Source organism: Elgaria multicarinata, chromosome 22, assembly GCF_023053635.1.
Source record: "Elgaria multicarinata webbii isolate HBS135686 ecotype San Diego chromosome 22, rElgMul1.1.pri, whole genome shotgun sequence".
NCBI lineage: Eukaryota > Metazoa > Chordata > Lepidosauria > Squamata > Anguidae > Elgaria > Elgaria multicarinata.
Genome location: NC_086192.1, coordinates 7,880,626 through 7,901,285, shown reverse-complemented (window position 1 = coordinate 7,901,285; position 20,660 = coordinate 7,880,626). Strand labels below are relative to the sequence as shown.

Below are 20,660 nucleotides of genomic sequence, written 5' to 3'. Positions count from 1 at the left end.
TCCTCGCCTTGGATTGGGGCACCTTTCCAATGAGGGCAGGCGAAAAAGTTGGGAGCATTTTAGTTTTCAGTAGCCGTCCCAAAGTTTGGAGGCCTTCTAGATCTTTGGGATCTCAGCCCCAGCCAGCATGGCCAATGGGTAGGAATCCCAGGAGTTTATTATTATTATTATTTAGACAAAGCTTGTCTAAAAAGATGTGCGTTCAGGAGGCATTTGAAAGATGTAACCATCTGTCAGGGATGCTTTAGGGTGGATTCCTGCACTGAGCAGGGGGTTGGACTCGATGGCCTTGTAGGCCCCTTCCAACTCTGCTCTTCTATGATTCTATATTTTCCGCCTCCTGAACCACACGAGGGCAGCCCCACATATAACGCATTGCAGTAATCCATACGAGAGGTTATCAGAGCATGGATTAGGGGTGGGGAGGTAATTCTCCCTTGGGCTGCCTGAAATTGCCCACCTTTGACTTAGATGAGCAGATCCAGCCAGAGACTTTCTCTTATGTCATGTCTGGGCCGCCCCATTTGTTGGGGGAAGCAGGCTGCTTTCCCCCCCCCCCCCCCCGGCGCTGAAAGCCTCACGATTTTGATCTTATTCTCAGCGGTGAAGAGATCCCAAGTAGCCATGATGACGGCACCGACGAGGAGGAAGGCGGCAAGGCGAGGAAGAGGCCGCCGCCACGGCCGCCCAAGCGGAAGCTTGAGATGGAGGACTACCCGGCGTTCGCGGCCAAGCGGTTTGCCGATTTCCGGGCCTATCGGAACAGCACGTTGCAGAACTGGCACGACAAGACCAAGTTGGCCTCCGGCAAAGCGGGGAAGGCAAGAGCGGCTCTTTACAGGGTTGGGGAAGGCGCAGGCCAGAGTCCGCGGCGTACCTTGGCAGGCGGCCGATATCGGTGCGTAAGCGGCATCGAAAGGCAGCAAGCGCGCGTAAATCTGCTTGCAGGTTTACACAGGTCACGGAATCGAGTTTTCCTAGTCCAGAATTTTGGATATTTTCACAGGGCGGTGTAAAACGCAGCCCTGGCCAATCGGTGCCCGTTCGCCCAGATGGTTTTGTTTTGTTCATGCAGAGAGGCAACAGTAACTCTCTCTGCCTCACTGTGCCTGTTAGGATTGCCACAGTGAGGACCGCAAGGCACCCCCTGGGAACTGCCTTGTTTTGTCTTCTGTACTCTGCACCCAGCACGCTGTCGGTGCTAATTAAAAACTTGAGGAGGAGGAGGAGGAACGAGACGAGCTAATAGAAATAATTAATACCGAGACAGGGCGGGGGATGGCAGATGCCTTGCCATAACATTGGATTAAGGAATTTTAAAAATAGCATGGAAGTCTTGGCCGAGGAAGTGAAATGCGCGCTCACCTCACCCGCCTGCTCGGAAGGCGAGAACGCCGTCTGCGGATGGAGGGAAATGGGGGGACGACAAATGCAGGGCACGCATGCAGAACGGCAATCGGAGGGGAACTCCAGCACAGGTGAGGCTTTCGCTCCCACGGTTGGGGCTCTGCCAAGCCTATCCTGACGATAAAACCCCGCAGCAGACGTTAAAATAAAGACCGAAGGCTGGTTGGTCTGCGGGGGGGCCACCACCTGCAGGACGCTGGTGCGGTTCTCGCTCCCGGCCGCGGCTCACTCATACGAATTCTGGCTCCGGCAGGAGTAGCTTCCCTGCAGGAGTGACGTCATGTCAGAAGAGCAAAATCTCTGCTGCAGAGAGCAGAGCTGCAGCGCTGGAACCCGGAGGGAGTTTGCTGCTGTGATCTTGAACAGCAGTATCGTCTCCTTTCGCTTTTCCCAACCGTGCCCCTTCCAGATGGGGGATTCTGGGAGTTGTAGTCAACACATCTGGAAGGCACCAGGTTGCGGTAGGCTGGTCTAGGCTTGACAGTGGGGTTCCCATCACTTCCCACCTGATCCTTTTTTAACTGGAGGTGCCGGGATCTGAACCTGGGACCTTCCGCGTGCAAAGCGGCTTCTCTACCGCTGAGCCATCATCCGAACCAACTGCCCTGTATTGCTTCCACTGCCGCTGTTTTACATTTCGCCGCCCCTTGAACGACTGCCAAGAGAGGTTTGTGCAGCCAGCGTTAAGACGTCAACCCTGGCGGTGCGCGAGGTGTGCTTGCGTCCGCCCTTGGCAGTTGTGTCGTTGCAACAAGTCTATTAAGCAAAGCTTGCTTCTCTCTGCTTGCCTTTGGGACCGTGTTTTTATATCACTAGTTATGTAAATAAAAAACCGTGCCGCACCGAAATCCCACCGAAATCCCTAAGTAAAACCTCTCGCGTAGGAAACGCTTTCTGCTTTTCCGCTGACACAGAAAGATAGAGTGGGTGGGGGGAGACACGGATGTTTGTGCTTTGAGCTGCAGCTTCCCCCCCCCCCCCCGCTCTCTGACACTGCTTAATGTTCTTGCAGGGTTTCGGCGCCTTTGAGCGTTCAATCCTGACTCAGATTGATCATATTCTGATGGACAAAGAGCGATTACTCCGCCGGACGCGGACCAAGCGGTCGGCGTACAAGGTGCTAGGGAAGGTGCAGCGAGCGGCCGAGACACTTTCAGAAGTTTTGCCGGGACAGACGGTAAGAGGGGGTTCACGGCCGGGGGATGGGGAGGGACACAAATTGCCTGTTGGTTTTAACTGGGGGCAGAGCCTTGTGTGGCACAGAGCGGTAAAGCAGCAGTTTCTGCAGCCGAAACTTTCCCCACGGCCTGAGTTCGATCCCAGCGGAAGCTGGTTTCAGGCAGCCGGCTCGGGTCGACTCAGCCTTCCATCCTCCCGAGGTCGGTAAAATGAGTACCCAGCTAGCTGGGGAAAGGTAATCACGGCCGGGGAAGGCAACGGCAAACCACCCGTCTGGGCAGGTACATATGGGAGGAGGCAATCCTTTAAATAACTCGGCCCCAAGCCGTTTAGGGCTTTGGATCTGTTAGAGTAGCAGTTTCTGGGGAACATGAGCGGGAGGGTGCTGTTGCACCCATGTTCTACTTGTGGGCTTCCCATGGGCAGCTGTTTGAACAGAATGTTGGAACTGATGGACCCCCGGTCTGATCCAGCAGGGCTCTTCTTACATTTCTTAATTGGTGGGCCAAATGGCTCCAGGAACAGGAGGAGGTCGGAGGGGTCCCACGGCTGCCAGTTGCTGACCCTTCGAGACTAAATCCTTAAGACACATTGAGTATATTTTAAGAAGAAAAGCAGGGCATGGATTTTAAAAGAATAAGCAAATTAAAATGTGGTGTAGGCTATCTCGGCTTCTCAAGAGCTGTGCGGTCATGGAAGAGAGCCTTTGAGCGTCGGCGCGAGTCCACATTAACGTGCTCTCTCTTTCTTGACTTCCAAGGAGGCCCTACCGCCAGCGCCGTCCAACGCGCACCTTAAAGACCTGGACGAGGAGATCTTTGACGACGACGATTTTTACCATCAGGTGGGACCGCGTTGTGATTCCGGAGCGCTGGGATTAAGCCGTCTAAGCAAGAGCTTGCCCAGGCTCGCTCCACCCGAACATCTCAGGGCTCTGTGGGCACTCCGAGGTGCGCACGGAGACAGCAGCAATGGCATTCAATGCTTCCGCCTCTCTCGCAGGTGGAGAGTCTAGTATATGGATCATCTGCGCGGCTATAGGAGCGTAAGAGGCTGGCTATTGAAATGCCGTTGGTGCTGCCGCCTCCATGACCAACCACTGGCAGCAGGGGGCTTCCCTGCCCCCTCCAGCCCCCTGAAAATGTAATAAGGAGAATCAGGACACCTTGCTGAATGGGGTGGGCTGTGATGTGGGGGGGGATCCCCCCAAATTGGGAAGGCGGAACCTTCTGCGAAAGGAGCCCTTCCTCTTATGGAAGGCTCCTTCCTCTTGCAGAAGGCAGATCCTGGACCCAACCATAAATGCTCAAGGCAGGCTTCGAAAAAACCCACCCACCCACCCACACAGAAAGCTTAGAAAGCATGAACATCCAAGGGTCCCTGGCTTAACACAAGCAGGAATTCTCTGCGTCCTTCCTTCAGCTTTGGGCTCCATACTAACCAGTTGATGAGCCCCGTGTGACTTGTAAATGTAACTTTCCTTTGCATTCTGGCATCGTGGTAATAAGAGATAGCAGGCTCTTGTCCGGTATAGCAGATCTCTCTTCTTTTTTGAGGGGGTGGAAAGAAATGCTAACATGTTACAGGAAGCCAGATTCCAGCTGGACATCAGGAAAAACTTCCTGACTGTTAGAGCAGTACGACAATGGAATCAGTTACCTAGGGAGGTTGTGGGCTCTCCCACACTCGAGGCCTTCAAGAGGCAGCTGGACAAGCATCTGTCGGGGATGCTTTAGGGTGGATTCCTGCATTGAGCAGGGGGTTGGACTCGATGGCCTTATAGGCCCCTTCCAACTCTACTATTCTATGATTCTAAGATCAATATATCAATATACTAGCTGATGTACCTGGTGTTACCCTGGTCCCTGAATAACGTGAATATGTGACAGCTAACAATGATCTCTGTAGTCCACTCCACTCCCCAACTGAGAGCATTTTGAAATGAAAAGGAGCAACTGACAATTCAGCTGGAATTCAGAGCATTGTTGGGTAGGCCTGATTGTGACCTCAGAGATTCATACATGTCAGTACTTTAAAGGGATATACCACTTTTTCCTCTGCAGTTTACCAACATGAAGTAAAAATTACAGCAATAGATGATTTCTGATTTTGGCTGGCTTGTGGACAGCAGGAAAAACTTCCTGACTGTTAGAGCAGTGCGACAATGGAACCAGTTCCCTAGGGAGGTTGTGGGCTCTCCCACCCTAGAGGCCTTCAAGAGGCAGCTGGACAACCATCTGTCAGGGATGCTTTAGGGTGGATTCCTGCATTGAGCAGGGGGTTGGACTCGATGGCCTTGTAGGCCCCTTCCAACTCTGCTATTCTATGATTCTATGTCATTGATTGACTGGTTGGCGAGGAGCAGAAATCAGTGAGGGTTGTGGGACCGAATCCAGCACACTCTCTTTCCTACTTGTCCTCCCCCACTTCTCTTCCAAATGGCCGCTCGATGGCATTTCAGCTGGGGCGAGGCGGGTGAGCATCCAAGGCGAACACACAAAAAGGGACAAAAGTCTCGGGATGCTGTAGACGAATTTAGAACACGCACACGGCAGCCCGTTTGCGTGTAGTCCAAGATGGATTGAGCCGACAGGGTTTGCGTCCTGTTATTGAAATCTCTTTAACGTGCGGCGCACCAGACACAATGCAGCACGTAATTAAGTGTGCCTAAGCTGTATTGATTTAATTTGGCTATTCTCGGGACGTGTGCTCGATTGCACCAGTTCTCTTTCGGGGCCCCGATCCCTCTCTAAATTCACCGTGCAACTGTCCCGCAGGGCGGGTCTTCGTTGCTTCTCCTTTTGCAGATGTGGAAGCGAGAGAAATAGGGTTTGCCCAAATGTAACATATCCCAACGGCTGCGCTCCTTTCAAAGTCTACAATTTGTTCAGGCTTTTAAAAACAACAACACCTTGCGGACTAGAGACTTGGCTGACATTTACTACTAAAAGCTAAGGTTCTCAGGAAGGCAAGCTTTCGCTCTAGATTTCTGCATGCAGGAACCAGGCGGAATAATATACATACGTAACATACCTGGTTTTGTCTCCCATTGGCGTAAACCGGAGGTGAGACCCCACTCTGTTGGGGCTTCCAGTTTGTAGCATCCGCTCGCTCTGGGCTCAGGGAGTCTTCAGCACTTTGATGCAGCTTTTATTTTTATTTATTTATTTATTTATTTATTAATTTAAGGATTTTTATGCCGCCATTCAGCCAAAAAAGGCTCTCACGGCAGCTTACAAAAGTATTTCTTGACAGTCCCTGCCCACAGGCTTGCAATCTAAAAGACATGACACAAAAGGAAAGGGGATTGGGAGGGAGGAGGAGGAGGGGGGAAAGGAAAGCAAACTCAGGCACTACAATCTTAGTTGGAAAGTTCAGCAGTTACAGGTGACAGCAGGAGGGAGGGAGCTCTGAGCTGGAGCTGGACCCAGGCACGGTGGAGAGGTGCCTGGCTGCTGCTTCCTCCCTCGCTGGTGGCCTCTGCAGAGACAGTTGGTAGCAGGAGGGAGGGGGCTCTCAGCTGGAGCTGGACCCAGGCACGGTGGAGAGGTGCCTGGCTGCTGCTTCCTCCCTCACTGGTGGCCTCTGCAGAGACAGTTGGTGGCAGGAGGGAGGGGGCTCTCAGCTGGAGCTGGACCAGGCACGGTGGAGAGGGACCTGGCTGCTGCTTCCTCCCTCACTGGAAGGGTGCATCAAATTGAAGGGTCTGTGTGAGCTAGAATGCACGAAGAATGTACTCCGGGTTCGGAGCTCTTGCGCCCAGGAGGGCAACCTGTGCTAATACAACTCTGAAACAGAAGCGATTGACCTTGGGGGAGGGGAACAAATGAAGGTGCCGGGGAGGGGGTGTTGAGTTTGGAAACCCTAGAAATCAGTGAGTGATACCGTATTTCTTCGATTGTAAGACGCCATCGATTCTAAGGCGCACACTAATTTCAGTACCACCAACAGAAAAAAAAAGCTTTGATTCTAAGAAAAAATAATTTTCTTAGAATATCTTTTATGAGTAGAATTTCTTAGAAATTTCTTAGAAATATCTTAGAAAGAGCTGGGTTTTGGTGCCACTGGGCTGGGAGGGGCTTAGGGGGAAGCAAAAAACCAGGCGCTTACCCTCCCAGCTCCTCTTCGCTCGCACGGCTCACGGCTGCTGCAGGAGCTTCCTCTTTTGGAGGCCTGCCTGTACGAGGAGGAGAGAGACGACTGGAGCTGCCGCGTGAGAGCAGCTTCGGCGGAGCAGCACTTCTGTGGCCTCTGGCCACAGGTTTTTCGGGCCACTTTGGCCCAGCATCCGCGGGCGTGAGGAGTATTAGCAGTTTGTCCTGCCTTCCAGCAAACCAGGGGGCTGGGACTACTTCCAGGCTCCACTCAGGACGCGCGCTTCCTGGCCACCGGAGCCAGGTGGGTACAACCCAGCTGGGCGTCTTCCCAGGGCAGCGGCTGGGGGGGGGCACCCGGTGCTTGGGGGGGTGAGCCTCCTGACTCTTGGAGCCACGTGTCTTCCGGTTGCGGCTGACGAGGGCCACCTGGCGCTACGTGGGGCGCGCTGCAGGCCCCAATCAGGCTGCAAAGCGATCTCAAAAAACCCTGCTTGCTCAGCTTTCTAAAAGCAATAAAGCCAGAGAGAGAAAGTTGGAATGGATGTTTCAGACCCTTTTTTAATAGGATAGAGTCTTTTTGCATCTACCACATTGCTTCGATTCTAAGACGCCATCGATTCTAAGACGCACTCCATTTTTAGAGATGTTTATTTGGGGGGGAAAGTGCGTCTTAGAATCGAAGAAATACGGTAGATAGATAGATAGATAGATAGAATTTGCTGCTTCTATCTAGCCTTGCACTGTGTCTCGTCTTAGTCATCCCCTCCCCAGTTAATTGGGGCTCCGGGGTTATTCTAAATTAAAACTTAAACTAACAGAGGTCTCGGAAGGTAGAGGAACCCCCTGAGCTTGAACAAATGGAGCTGCCAGGGAGTTGCCATGTGCTCGGCTGTTTCGCGTGCGCAGGCACGCACGGGTTTGCGGGGCGGGGGAAGGCGGCTGTGCACTTTCGACAGCCAGGGCGGCTCCTCCTCCTTTTTAAAAATGGCCTTTGGGGAACGGCTCGCTCTTGCCCGCCGGGCGTCTGCCGTTCACCTCCACCTGGGGGGGGGGGGAGCGGGATCCAGGTGTCAACATCTGGCAGCTCAACATGCGGCGGGCTGGACTCCTCGATCGCCCGCCGTCTCTAAATATGGTGCTTGTGAGTGTGGCGGCTTCAGTCACTTACCCGAATTTGGCAGCAGGCCGCGACAGCTTCTCCCCACCTCGTACATCACGCGCAGACATCTGCTCAGCTGACAGCAGATGCACCGTTGTCTTTTTTCCTTCCTCCCCCCCCCCCCGTTCTTCCTGTTTTCACCTCCACCTTCTCTCCCCCCCCCCCACTTCTCTCTTGCCTCCTCCCCCCTCCCCTTCCCCAATGCGCTTCTTGGGAGAGATGATCTGTAAAGATTACCACTTCATTGTGTCCAAGTAATTGAGGAGATGCCGGGCCCTCCTGACAGGCGCCGGCGAATACCTGTTCCGCTGACCTGGTTAATTTTCTTCCGTTGCGCGGGATTTGGCAGGGCGATTGGAGCTGAAGTCTTATTTGGCGATAAGGGCCAAGCGCCTGTGTGTTTCCTGTCACCTCCCAATTAAATTGGCTTCATAAAGGGCATTCCTTTTATTTGCCGGCCTAGCGAGCGGGGGAGCCGCTTTCGCAGGGGTGCTGGGGAAGGGCGCGTCGGCCTGTGACGGCGCACTCGAATGCCTGGTTGCCTGCTTCTTCAAATACTTCAAAGGTTGTCACACAGAGGAGGGCCAGGATGTCTTCTCGATCCTCCCAGAGTGCAGGACACGGAATAACGGGCTCAAGTTAAAGGGAGCCAGATTCCGGCTGGACATCAGGAAAAACTTCCTGACTGTTAGAGCAGTACGACAAAGGAATCAGTTGCCTGGTGAGGTTGTGGCCTCTCCCACACTAGAGGCAGCTGGACAGCCATCTGTCAGGGATGCTTTAGGGTGGATTCCTGCATTGAGCAGGGGGTTGGACTCGATGGCCTTGTAGGCCCTTTCCAACTCTGCTATTCTATGATTCTATGATTCTTGCTATTGTGCTCTCCCTTTGCTCCCTTTCGAGGCATGCCCAGCAAGGCTTTTAAAAAGCTGCTTCCAAGCGCGCACCCTGGTCCGATGCACACGCGCAGGGCTTGTTCGGTCATGCGCCAAGGCGTGTGTGTCGGACCAGCGTGCGCGCCTGGAAGCAGCTTTTTAAAAGCCTAGCTTGGGCAAGCTTTGAATTGCTCCCCACGCCACCCACGCCGAAAGACAACCACCACCTCTTGAGCTGGGCTTGTTAGAAGCTGCTTGACTGAACTCCCAGAAGCCTCCTCTCTGAGGAGGACTGGCTGGCAGAATCATAGAGTTCTAGAGCTAGAAAGGTCGGAGGTCAAAGGGGTGGGGCCAGAACTACCCCCCAATAAATAATAATAATTATGCCAGCCTGTTTTAGCCTCAAGCTCTTACTGCCAGTATCTAAAGGCTTAAGAGAGGAAGAGGGCTTCAGCTATTGTGTAGTATAGAAATGTAATTAATTAATTAATCTTTTTTGGGGGGTGAAAACAATTGGTGGGGCTCTCTTGGAACCTTGCGGGGGGGAGATTTTGCCCCCAGGGCTGACCTTCCCCATCCCTGTAAAACAGCCACTGGAGTGTCCGTATAGGTAAGCTAAATAGGAAGCGGGTTTGCAGCTAAAAGAACGAGGAAAAGAAAAACAAACGTCAGTTCCTGGAGACAAAGTTGTCAGCAAGCGCCAGAGGGGAGATGTGGGGGTAGGTGGGTTTCAGCGCTGTGGGCCTGAGCAGAAAGGAGTCCCGAGGTCTCCTGTGCTCTGTCCTGCCCTCTCTCTCCCTTTCATGGGGAGGTGGAATAAACCAGGCGGCATCCAGGTGTGTTGGACTGCAACTCCCATCGTCCCCCAGCCAAACGTGGCCATTTGTTCCACGGCTTAACAAGCCAACTGACAACCTTGGATTGCTTCGTCGGCTTGTTTAACGAACACGGGGTGCTTCCAGGTGGATGGTACCCAGCGCTACCCGTCGGGGGGTTCGGCGGAGCGGTTTCCTCCGAAATGGATTTTCCGCAGCAAGGAAAAAAGAGACGCAGCAGCTGGAAAGCGAAGGCGCGATAAAAGCCTCGTCCAGAAGCACCCTGGAGTTTGTTTTAAACCACGATTCCCAGTTTGCATGTACCGACAAGCCAGGAATCTGTTGCCGTGAAAACGCTTTTCCAGAGTTCTACTGCAGAAGTGCCAAACTTTAGGCTCAGGGGTCAGATTTAGCCCTCTGGGGTTCCTAGATTTATTTTGTTTTATTACATTTCTATACCTCCCCATAGCTGAAGCTTCCTGGGCGATTTACATAAGATCAGAACAATTAAAAACCTGTACAAAATTTAAAACCATGAAAACATAACAATATACACAAGAACATACGTCTAAAAAAAGAACGATAAAAAACTGTAAGCTGTCAGCTCAACCTAAAAAGAGATCTGGGATTGGTTAAGTTCATCACATATGGCTAAATGCCTGCCAAAAGAGATAAGTCTTGACCTGGCTCCAAAAAGGTAGCAATGTTGGCACCAGGCAGGCCTTGTTGGGGAGATCATTCCATAATTGGGGGGCCACCACTGAGAAGGCTCTCTGCCTTGTTGCTGTCTTCTGAGCCCCCCTCGGCGTAGGCACCTGTAGGAGGACTTAGGTGTTGAGCGTAGTGTACGGGTAGGTTCATGTCAGGAGAGGCGTCCCCCTTTCCCCTAATCACCAATCATTTCATAGCTTCCCGGCTTTTCCCCCCATTCTAAAAGGCTGAAACACTTCTCTTAAGGGTTACATACCAGCAGTAAAAGCTTTAGGTTAAATATGCTGGGGTGGGTGGGGCATTGGCCACACCCCTTTTGCCTCTGACCCCGCCCACCACTGGACTGCCCCCTCCCCTTCTCTGAAATGTAGCCTTAAAGAGATTAAACACCCCCACTCTACTGGAAAATCTTTATCCGCCTCCCAGATGACCAATGGTAGATGGAGGACGTTGAATAACGTAGACCTAGTTCTGACTCATCAAAGCAATTTTTGCGTTCTTAATTTCTCAAGCACCTGAATTTCTTTCCAGTGCTGACTTACAGGCACGTGGCGAGTATAAAATGACGTTTCGATGCAGCGGACGCAATGCGTGCGTGTGTTTGCGTGTGAGTACGGCACTTCTGACAATACCATAGAGAGGAATAATGACGAAATCCAGCCAACGATTACAAGTCAATAATGGTGAAAAATGGAGAGGAAGCCGGCTTCCCCCCCCCCCTTTTCCCCCTGACAAGCCGGTTTACCTTAATTAAACTGGTGAGCGATTAATATGGACAGTTGATCTTGTGGCTCTCATTAGACGCATTTAGATTTTTTTTGCGGAAATGGGAGATGCCTCCAGCCATCCCATAGGTTAATGGCAATACAATAATCTTATCACAGGCATGTGTCTCCGGAATGGCTGAGTAGATGGTTAATCGCACGTTTTAAAGCTTTGGTTTGCGGGCTTCTCTTAATGGGCTACTCGGAGGGACGGCACCTTGGCGTCGCTTTCCGCCGTTAACGAGAGGGTTTGAGGCTCATCAGCGGATGCCGTTTCTTGTGGGGGTTGTTGTTGAGCCGGAAGTAGATGAGATCCAAATTAAACCTTTGGCAGCTGTACGTCCGTGCATTACAAGGCTAGAATTTAGGACAACAGTAGATCCCTGCTGGTTTGGATCTATGCGTCACCTTGTGCAGTCTGCTGCTTACTTACTTTTGGTTTAACACAAGTAGGAAGTCTCTGCGTCCCTCCTTCAGCTTTGGGCCCCATACTAACCAGCATTTGCCAGTTGATGAGCCCAGTGTGACTTGTAAATGTAACTTTCCTTTGCATTCTGGCATCGTGGTAATAATAGATAGCAGGCTCTTGTCCGGTATAGCAGATATCTCTTCTTTTTTGAGGGGGTGGAAAGAAATGCTAACATGTTACAGGAAGCCAGATTCCAGCTGGACATCAGGAAAAACTTCCTGACTGTTAGAGCAGTACGACAATGGAATCAGTTACCTAGGGAGGTTGTGGGCTCTCCCACACTAGAGGCCTTCAAGAGGCAGCTGGACAAGCATCTGTCGGGGATGCTTTAGGGTGGATTCCTTCATTGAGCAGGGGGGTTGGACTCGATGGCCTTATAGGCCCCTTCCAACTCTACTATTCTATGATTCTAAGATCAATATATCAATATACTAGCTGATGTACCTGGTGTTACCCTGGTCCCTGAATAACGTGAATATGTGAAAGCTAACAATGATCTCTGTAGTCCACCCCACTCCCCAACTGAGAGCATTTTGAAATGAAAAGGAGCAACTGACAATTCAGCTGGAATTCAGAGCATTGTTGGGTAGGCCTGATTGTGACCTCAGAGATTCATACATGTCTTTACTTTAAAGGGATATAACACTTTTTCCTCTGCAGTTTACCAACATGAAGTAAAAATTACAGCAATAGATGATTTCTGATTTTGGCTGGCTTGTGGACATCAGGAAAAACTTCCTGACTGTTAGAGCAGTACAGCAATGGAACCAGTTCCCTAGGGAGGTTGTGGGCTCTCCCACCCTAGAGGCCTTCAAGAGTTCAGTTCTGCCTTTCCTCTAAGGAGTCCAAAGTATGCTCACGACAACCTTGTGAGGGAGGCTAGTTGAGAGTCAGTGCCTCTCAGCCTAACCTGCTCCTACCCTGTGCTGCCTCCAGTATCCGAGGCAGTACGCCTATTTGCACCAGTTGCTGGGGAACATGGGTGGGAGGGTGCTGTTGCAACGTGTGGGTCCCTGATTGACAGCTGGGTTGGCCACTGTGTGAGCGGAGGGCTGGACTAGATGGACCCTCGGTCTGATCCAGCAGGGCTCTTCTTAAGTTCTTATGACTGGCCTGAAGTCATCTGGTGAGTTTCACAGCCGAATGGGGACTAGAACCCAAATCTCCTGAGTCCCAGTCCGACGCTCGGACTGCTACACCACGTTGACTTCTGTGGGGGATTTCAAGACAGAGTCTCTTAAGTTACAGCGTGGCAACCCGAGAGACAAAGAGTTTTTCTTTTGGCTCCTCCTTTGCGTGCCAGCTTTCCAGGTGCAAGGATATCTTTTGAATCCTCCATGGAGCAGGAGTAACCATAAAGAAATTAAATGTGCAGCTCCCCCGTCAGCACAGTTTGAAGTGGCTGCGTTCATGAAGGACTGCGTCACCTGCTTTGAAAAGATAAGATTCTCTCTGTTCGTGACTGGCTTCTGGCGTAGAAACAGATCTGCTTTCCGAATAAATAGCTGCAGATGGCTCATGTAATTGAGCCAAGCTGCATGCTTCGGAGAAAGGCCCACGAAACAACACAAAATTGGGTGGGATAGCTAATACCCTGGGAGACAGAAACAAACTTCAAAGTGATCTTGATAGGCTGGAGTGCTGGGCTGAAAACAACAGAATGAAATTTAATAGGGATAAATGCCAAGCTCTACATTTAGGAAATAGAAACCAAAGGCACAGTTACAAGACGGGGGGATACTTGGCTCAGCAATACTACAAACAAGAAGGATCTTGGAATTGTTGTAGATTGCAAGCTGAATATGAGCCAACAGTGTGATATGGCTGCAAGAAAGGCAAATGCTATTTTGGGATGCATTAATAGAAGTATAGCTTCCAAATCACGTGAGGTACTGGTTCCTCTCTATTCGGCCCTGGTTAGGCCTCATCTAGAGTATTGCATCCAGTTCTGGGCTCCACACTTCAAGAAGGAAGCAGACAAGCTGGAGCGTGTTCAGAGGAGGGCAACTAGGATGATCAGGGGTCTGGAAACAAAGCCCTATGAAGAGAGACTGAAAGAACTGGGCATGTTTAGCCTGGAGAAGAGAAGATGGAGGGGAGACATGAGAGCACTCTTCAAATACTTAAAAGGTTGTCACACAGAGGAGGGCCAAGATCTCTTCTCGATCCTCCCAGAGTGCAGGACACAGAATAACAGGCTCAAGATAAAGGAAGCCAGATTCCGTCTGGACATCAGGAAAAACTTCCTGACTGTTAGAGCAGTATGACAATGGAACCAGTTACCTAGGGAGGTTGTGGGCTCTCCCACACTAGAGGCCTTCAAGAGGCAGCTGGACAACCATCTGTCAGGGATGCTTTAGGGTGGATTCCTGCATTGAGCAGGGGGTTGGACTAGATGGCCTTGTAGGACCCTTCCAACTCTGCTATTCTATGATTCTATGATTAGGCACTTTCCTCAGTGGAAATCACACAGTGCCATTTTGATGGGGAAGAGATGTCCCCAACTATACTCTTTTATCCCGATTCCTCTGTTACCACCGTTCCCTGCAACGCTTTTCCTCTGTCTTGCTTTTTGCACATCGGGGCTGATCATCTGATTTACTTGCGCTTCCTACTTAATAATTAGACACTAGGAGACGCCATCTGTCACTCCTAATGGAATACGTGGGGGTCTGACTAGAGTTTTTCTGTTTTGGCTAATAAATTCAACTTGGGGTGTCTGAGCGCAATGAAATATTACAGCTTTAGGAATGGACAGGGAGGTTGGGGGAATTTTTAAAAGCCCTGTGCTGGAATAATAATATTAATAAAAGACTGCTACTTCCTTCAGTAAATTAGTTTATCATTCATCCTGTATTCGTGGCCCTCGCTTGACTCTGCAATGTGATGCTGGTTGCGTGTGCGTGTGTATGTATGTGCATGCAGGGTTTGCTGCTGGCTGTGAAACCATGAACCGGAAAGCAGAAGAAAACTAATCAAACCTTTAAATGACCATAGGCATGTTTTGCTCAGTGGGTCGCACCCACCCATCCACCCACCGCCAGCTAAGTTTGCTTTTATTTTAATCTTTGCATGTCTTTCATAACTTTGCTTTTTGTTGTAAAAAAAACCCCACACACACAACGGAAAAAACCACACGCCGCAAAACAGGAAACAGGGCCTTTTAATTTCCTTATCTTACTTTGTCCGTCTTTGGAAGCCTTTAAATCATAGAATCATAGAATCAAAAAATAGCAGAGTTGGAAGGGGCCTACAAGGCCATCGAGTCCAACCCCCTGCTCAATGCACATTACACCAGTTTTAAAATCTCTTCACTGGCTGCCATTTAGTTTCCAGGCGAAGTATAACATGTTGGTTATCCCCTTTAAAGCCCTACATGGTTTGGGACCAGGCTACCTGCGGGATCGCCTTCCCCCATACAACCCACCCCGCACACTCAGGTCCTCTGGGAAGAATCTACTTCAGTCTGCCAAAATTAGGCTGACAAGTATTACCCAGAGGACCTTCTCTTCTGCTGCTCCCAGACTGTGGAATGGCCTGCCGGAGGAGATTCATCAACTTAACCGTCTTTTAGCATTTAAGAAAGCTATGAAAACTGATCTCTTCCAGCAAGCCTATCCAGTGGAATTTTAGGATGCTTTTAGTATGTTTTTTTTAGGAAGTTTTAACGATGCATACCATGTTTTTAATCAATATTTTATGTATTTTATACTTACTGTTGTTCTCCGCCTCAATCAGGATGGAGATAAATATTAGTATTAGTATTAGTATTAGTATTATTAAATAAACAAATCATAAACGTCATGAAGGTTGTAGAACTTAAAAGGACGATCGTCTGCAGGTCTGCTCAGAAAGAAGCCCCATTAAGTTCAATGGGGTTTACTCCCAGGAAAATGTGTATATAGGATTGCAGCTTATTTTTTTATTAGGGGGGAGCTGTTTGGATGCAGGATTTCCCACCCAACCCCAGCGAGTGTGTGGGTAGCTCTGGAACTAAACAAGAGATCCCTCCGGCTGTTTGCCCGGAAGTAATAACTTGCCACTCTTTCTCCAGCGTGGAAGGAAGAGGTAAGCATATGCCCGAAGGCTTGAAACGGCTCCCTTCCCTTCTTGCTCCCGACGTCTGTGAACCGAGCGGCCCATTTTCAGCCGAGCTCTTGAGGGCAACTGTTTGCAGCACCACGTCACCGTTAACATCGGTTTACCGTGTTGGTCGTCTGCGTAAGGCTGGATTTGGATCTTGTATTTAGCTGCCAGGAGTGACGGTGATGAAGTGGGAGAGATAAACTGATAGATGGTGTGCCAGGAAGAGGCTGGCGAATCAATCTAGAGAAGCAGGCCGGCGGAGGGCTGGCTGGGAGTCGTCTCTCCGTTCGTCCCGGCTCACTCTCCGCGGCGAGAACAAAGCGACAGCTTCTCTGCCCCTTAATGACTCTCCGCGTAATTGCTTTAGCGACAGTAATTTTGGAGTTGGGGGGGACGGGGACGGATATCACAGGAGGCTTTTTAAATTGCCTTTTGGATTTTTTTGATGGGGTGAATAGAGAAGAGTTGGCGGGAAAGAAGGGTCCGTATCAGGTTTTTGAAATAAGTAAAAATCCGTAATGGTTCTTTAGCGGCCGGCTGGGTCATTCGGAACCTTTTAACAGGATCCACTCCCGCGTACGAGGCAGGAAGCCGGACTGCACCTTCTCCCTCGGCCCACCCAGTGTACCCATCCTGCCGGAATTTGTACGCCTAACATTTTGAAAGGTGCACGTGTGTAGTATCCGAGGCCGGTAGGTGCAGATTGAGCGGTTGGTTCCAGGGCAGAGAGAGAAACGGAAAAATCTGAGATATGGCAGCACAACCTGGGACTTCAAGAACGTTGTGTCTGTTGGAGGTAGGGCAGGGACCCGTCATTCCACATCGCACCCAGCGGGGAAGATCTGAATGTGAAGGCAGAGCTCAGCCTATAATATTTATTTATTTATTTATTTATTTATTAATTACATTTTTATACCGCCCAATAGCCGAAGCTCTCTGGGCGGTTCACAAAAATTAAAACCACAATAAAACAGCCAACAGGTTAAAAGCACAATTACAAAATACAGTATAAAAAGCACAACCAGGATAATTTATTTAAATAAATGCACAGGCCTTACAAACAACGTGCCCTATGAACCATTTATAACGTAGCACGGAAATTGCATTATTGTTTACACGTATGCAGAGGCCATGCTTTGCAATGTGCTTTTCTCATTGATTTTTCTTTCTTTAGTTCTGTTGTATCTTCCTTGTTTTATATGTGCATTGTTACAGCCCCTTGAAGGAGGACTAATAAAAAGCAAGAGGCCGAAAAGCGTGGGGCTTTTTCTCCACTCAATTTGTTTAAAGCATCCTGAGACTATTCTCTCTGTTCGCGTTCATCTTGGTTGCTCACCTGCCTCGCACCCGCAGCTCAACCTGGCCCGGTGCTAGCGAAGCTACCGCGCTTTTTATGTGACCCACCCCACCCACCCCACGCGTCCGTTTGTGGAATTTTGCACCATCTCTAATTTGGCGGCAAACCCCGGTCAAGGGTCTTGTGGCACTTTGAAGGATAATCCGGCTTAAAGGTTTTGTGGTCTGTAGCCCACATCATCAGACGCATGGCGGAGGGTGGAGAATTTCAGGTTTGTAGATGTACATTCGGTGGAGAGCAGAATAGTAAAAAGTCTGCAGGAAATTAAATGCCCAAAGCGCCAATTGCGTTATTACTGGTGGTCATTCGCAGGGCAGTTGTTGCTGATAGCGCAAACGTCCTTGGCACGAGGTGAGCCAATTCACACATCTAAATTCCTAGCTGCATCTCCTCTTCTCATGTGCAGGGTAGTACTGATCATTGTCATTTGAGAGGTTCTGGGGCCCACACCTGCGTGGAAACCTCAAGCCCTGGACCTAGAGGAGAAAGAAGTTGCAGCTGTGGCTGAAAACACGACACCCCAGTAACACCTAATAGAATTCTCCTCATAGGTTAATGTGAGAGCCAGCGTGGTGTAGTGGCTAAGGTGTCGGGCTGGGAGTCGGGAGATCCGGGTTCTAGTCCCCACTCGGCCATGGAAACCCACTGGGTGGCTTTGGGCCAGTCACAGACTCTCAGCCCAACCTACCTCACAGGGTTGTTGTTGTGAGGATAACATGGAGAGGAGAAGGAGGATTATGTACGCCGCCTTGGGTTCCTTGGAGGAAAAAAACGGGATATACATGAAATAAATAAATAATAAATAATGTCACTTTGCTGTGAGTGATATTACCAGAGGTCATGGTGTGGTTCTTGGGAGTTTTGTGTAAATCCCCCAGTCTCCCCTCCCTCTTCAACTCTCAGGAAGCTAAAGACCCTGTTCAGACAACACACTAAACCATGCTGATTATCATTTTGAGCTAAACATTATGGCTTAGTCTGTCACATGAACCATTCCTCACCATGGTGACTACCTAACTGCGGTTTAAACACACTCACTAACCATTTGCTACAAAAGGGGTTAGCGGCTTAACCATGGCTTAGCGTGCCATTTGAACAGGCCCAAAGCCTGCAAAACAAGCCGCCATAAAAATGACATAATACACAGAGCATGCAGCACTTGGATGTGGGATGGAAGCCAGCACAGTGTGCCTGAATACTACTACCCATGAGGACTAGGAGCATGCTCTGCCTCTTTAAAATGAAAACCGGGGCTCCCCGGAATCTCCTGAACCTTACATGTGCACTGTGATGTATGCTGTGTTTTTAATGACCCAGAACAGGGATGAAACCGTGGCCCGCTTCTAGTTTTCGGGTTTAAGAGCATCTGAGGCCTTCCGTCTCTCCTTTGCACGCCCAGGAGAAAAAGTAGATTGCACTGAATTTGCTCGCCAACATCCGCCCTCATCCGACAACAAAAACCACTTGTTTGGATTTGAGCTCATTACCTCACCTAGCCCTACAAGTGTAAAGACAGATGCGCTACCCACCTTTCTCCCCGTGTTTTCTGCCTGACCTTTTAAAGATCCTCAGCTGATATAGATGGGGTGGATTAAACTAATCATAAAATGATGAAGGGAACGCTGCAACGCTCATTGATTCGTCTGAAATTAACTGTAGTACAATACGTCTTCCTAATGGAGTTCTGTGTTGCGCTCCCAAGAGGGTGCCCATCTCATTTTCCTCCCCTCCTTTCCCTCGCACCAAAGGAATCCCTTCTCTCCCTGCCCCCCTACCCCCCCCCCAAAAAAAAGCGTTCCTGGGCAAGAAGCTGTTGCGTCCATCTCCAAGCTTCATCCCAAAGCCAAAGTCGGCTGACGCTACAACCTTTCAAGCCCCCAAAAAAGCTAGGCATGGCACAGCTTTCATTGCTGCAATAAAACGTTCCCAACTTAACCCCGTCCCGGAGAAATGACTACCGAGTGTTCTGAACGCCCCCAATGCTTTTCCTGAATAAGTGGACTTCATGCAGCACCCTAAATCTCTCAGCCTTTGCCTTGAATTGCTCTTTTTCAACATTGGTTTCCCCACTCTTCTCGTTTCCAGCTCCTCCGGGAACTTATCGAACGTAAAACCAGCTCTTTGGACCCGAATGACCAGGTGGCAATGGGCAGGTAAGCAAAGTCTCCCAGGACAGTGTTTAGCATTGTTTCCATATGAATCAGCCTGCTCAATGAGGTCTTGCTCAGAGGTCCTTCTTCTGGGTGACCCACTTTTAGAAAGTAGGCGAGTGGCGATGGCCGACGGGGCCTTTTTAGTGTTGGCACTGATACGTCTGTTTTCCAGGCATCAGGTGAACACTGTTTTACTCTCCTGGGCTTTACCTGACTGATATCCATTCCTCCTCCTCCTTGCGTAGAGGTCCTTCTTTTCGGTGACCCACTTTAAGAAAGTAGGCGAGTGGCGATGGCCGACGGGGCCTTTTTAGTGTTGGCACTGATACGTCTGTTTTCCAGGCATCAAGTGAACACTGTTTTACTCTCCTGGGCTTTACTTGACTGATATCCATTCCTCCTCCAACTCCTCCTCCTCCTTGCGTAGAGGTCCTTCTTTTCGGTGACCCACTTTAAGAAAGTAGGCGAGTGGCGATGGCCGACGGGGCCTTTTTAGTGTTGGCTCTGATATTTCTGTTTTCCAGGCATCAGGTGAAGACTATTTTACTCTCCTGGGCTTTACCTGACTGATATCCATTCCTCCTCCTCCTCCTCCTCCTTGCATAGAGGTCCTTCTTTTCGGTGACCCACTTTAAGAAAGTAGGCGAGTGGCGATGGCCGACAGGGCCTTTTTAGTGTTGGCACTGATATTTCTGTTTTCCAGGCATCAGGTGAAGATTACCTTACTCTCCTGGGCTTTACCTCACTAATATTCATTCCTCCTCCTTCTCCTTCTCCTCTGCTGCAGTAAATGTTTTTATTGTGGTTGCCTTGACCATATTTATACTTCATTATTTATCACTATTGTTGTCAGCGTTACACTGTGAGCCACCTTTGGCCCATATGTGAAAAAGTGAGAGAAATGTGTGTAAATAATTCCGTGGTAGCCAACTTTTGCATGAGGAGAAGGGGAATCACTCCATTTTACAGACAGTGGTCCAGGGTCAAGTTCTCTCCTCCTCGCCCCCCTGCTTACAAGTAGAACTGTGAGCAAACTTAGGTTGACTTTGCACTGGAGCCAGAAGAAAGTACTTCAGGGGCTGGATTCAGCCCACGGGACCCACATTTAGTCATCCCTGGCATAAATGCAAGGATTTCTGAAGGACACGCATCTGGGTGATTCACTCCAGGGACCCTGCAGCCTTTTAAACAAAACCCTGCTATAAAAACATAAGAGTCCTAGAAGAGTAGAGTTGGAAGGCCATCAAGTCCAACCCCCTGCTCAAGGCAGGAATCCACCTCAAAGCATCCGTGGCAGGTGGGAGAGCCCACGACCTCCTTAGGTCATTGGTTCCATTTTAGGGGCGGGGGTCCTGGAAATCCAGAACTGGATTCTCACGCAACAGACGGCTGTCAAACCTCTACTTAACCTCCAGCTAAGAAGAGCCAAACACCCTTCTAGGTAATTGCTTCCGCTGTCAAATTGCCCTTGGGTAGGATAAGGCTCTCAGTGGCTACCAGTCCTGATGGGTAGATGCTACATCCAGTAGGCTTATGTACGGCACTTGCCAAGAAACATTATTTATTTATTTATTTAGCACCATCAGTG

General features: G+C 50.0%; 1 protein-coding gene across 1 annotated transcript in view; it reads left to right on the top strand.

The window, feature by feature from the left end:
- The window catches only part of AATF (apoptosis antagonizing transcription factor), a 93,075-nt gene that overhangs the window by 37,624 nt on the left and 34,791 nt on the right, over nt 1-20,660 (top strand). Inside the window, exons 6-9 of the mRNA XM_063146543.1 lie at nt 602-821; nt 2,420-2,584; nt 3,347-3,430; nt 19,005-19,072. Coding sequence (XP_063002613.1) covers nt 602-821; nt 2,420-2,584; nt 3,347-3,430; nt 19,005-19,072 — 537 coding nt within the window. The remainder of the gene's footprint in view (nt 1-601; nt 822-2,419; nt 2,585-3,346; nt 3,431-19,004; nt 19,073-20,660) is intronic.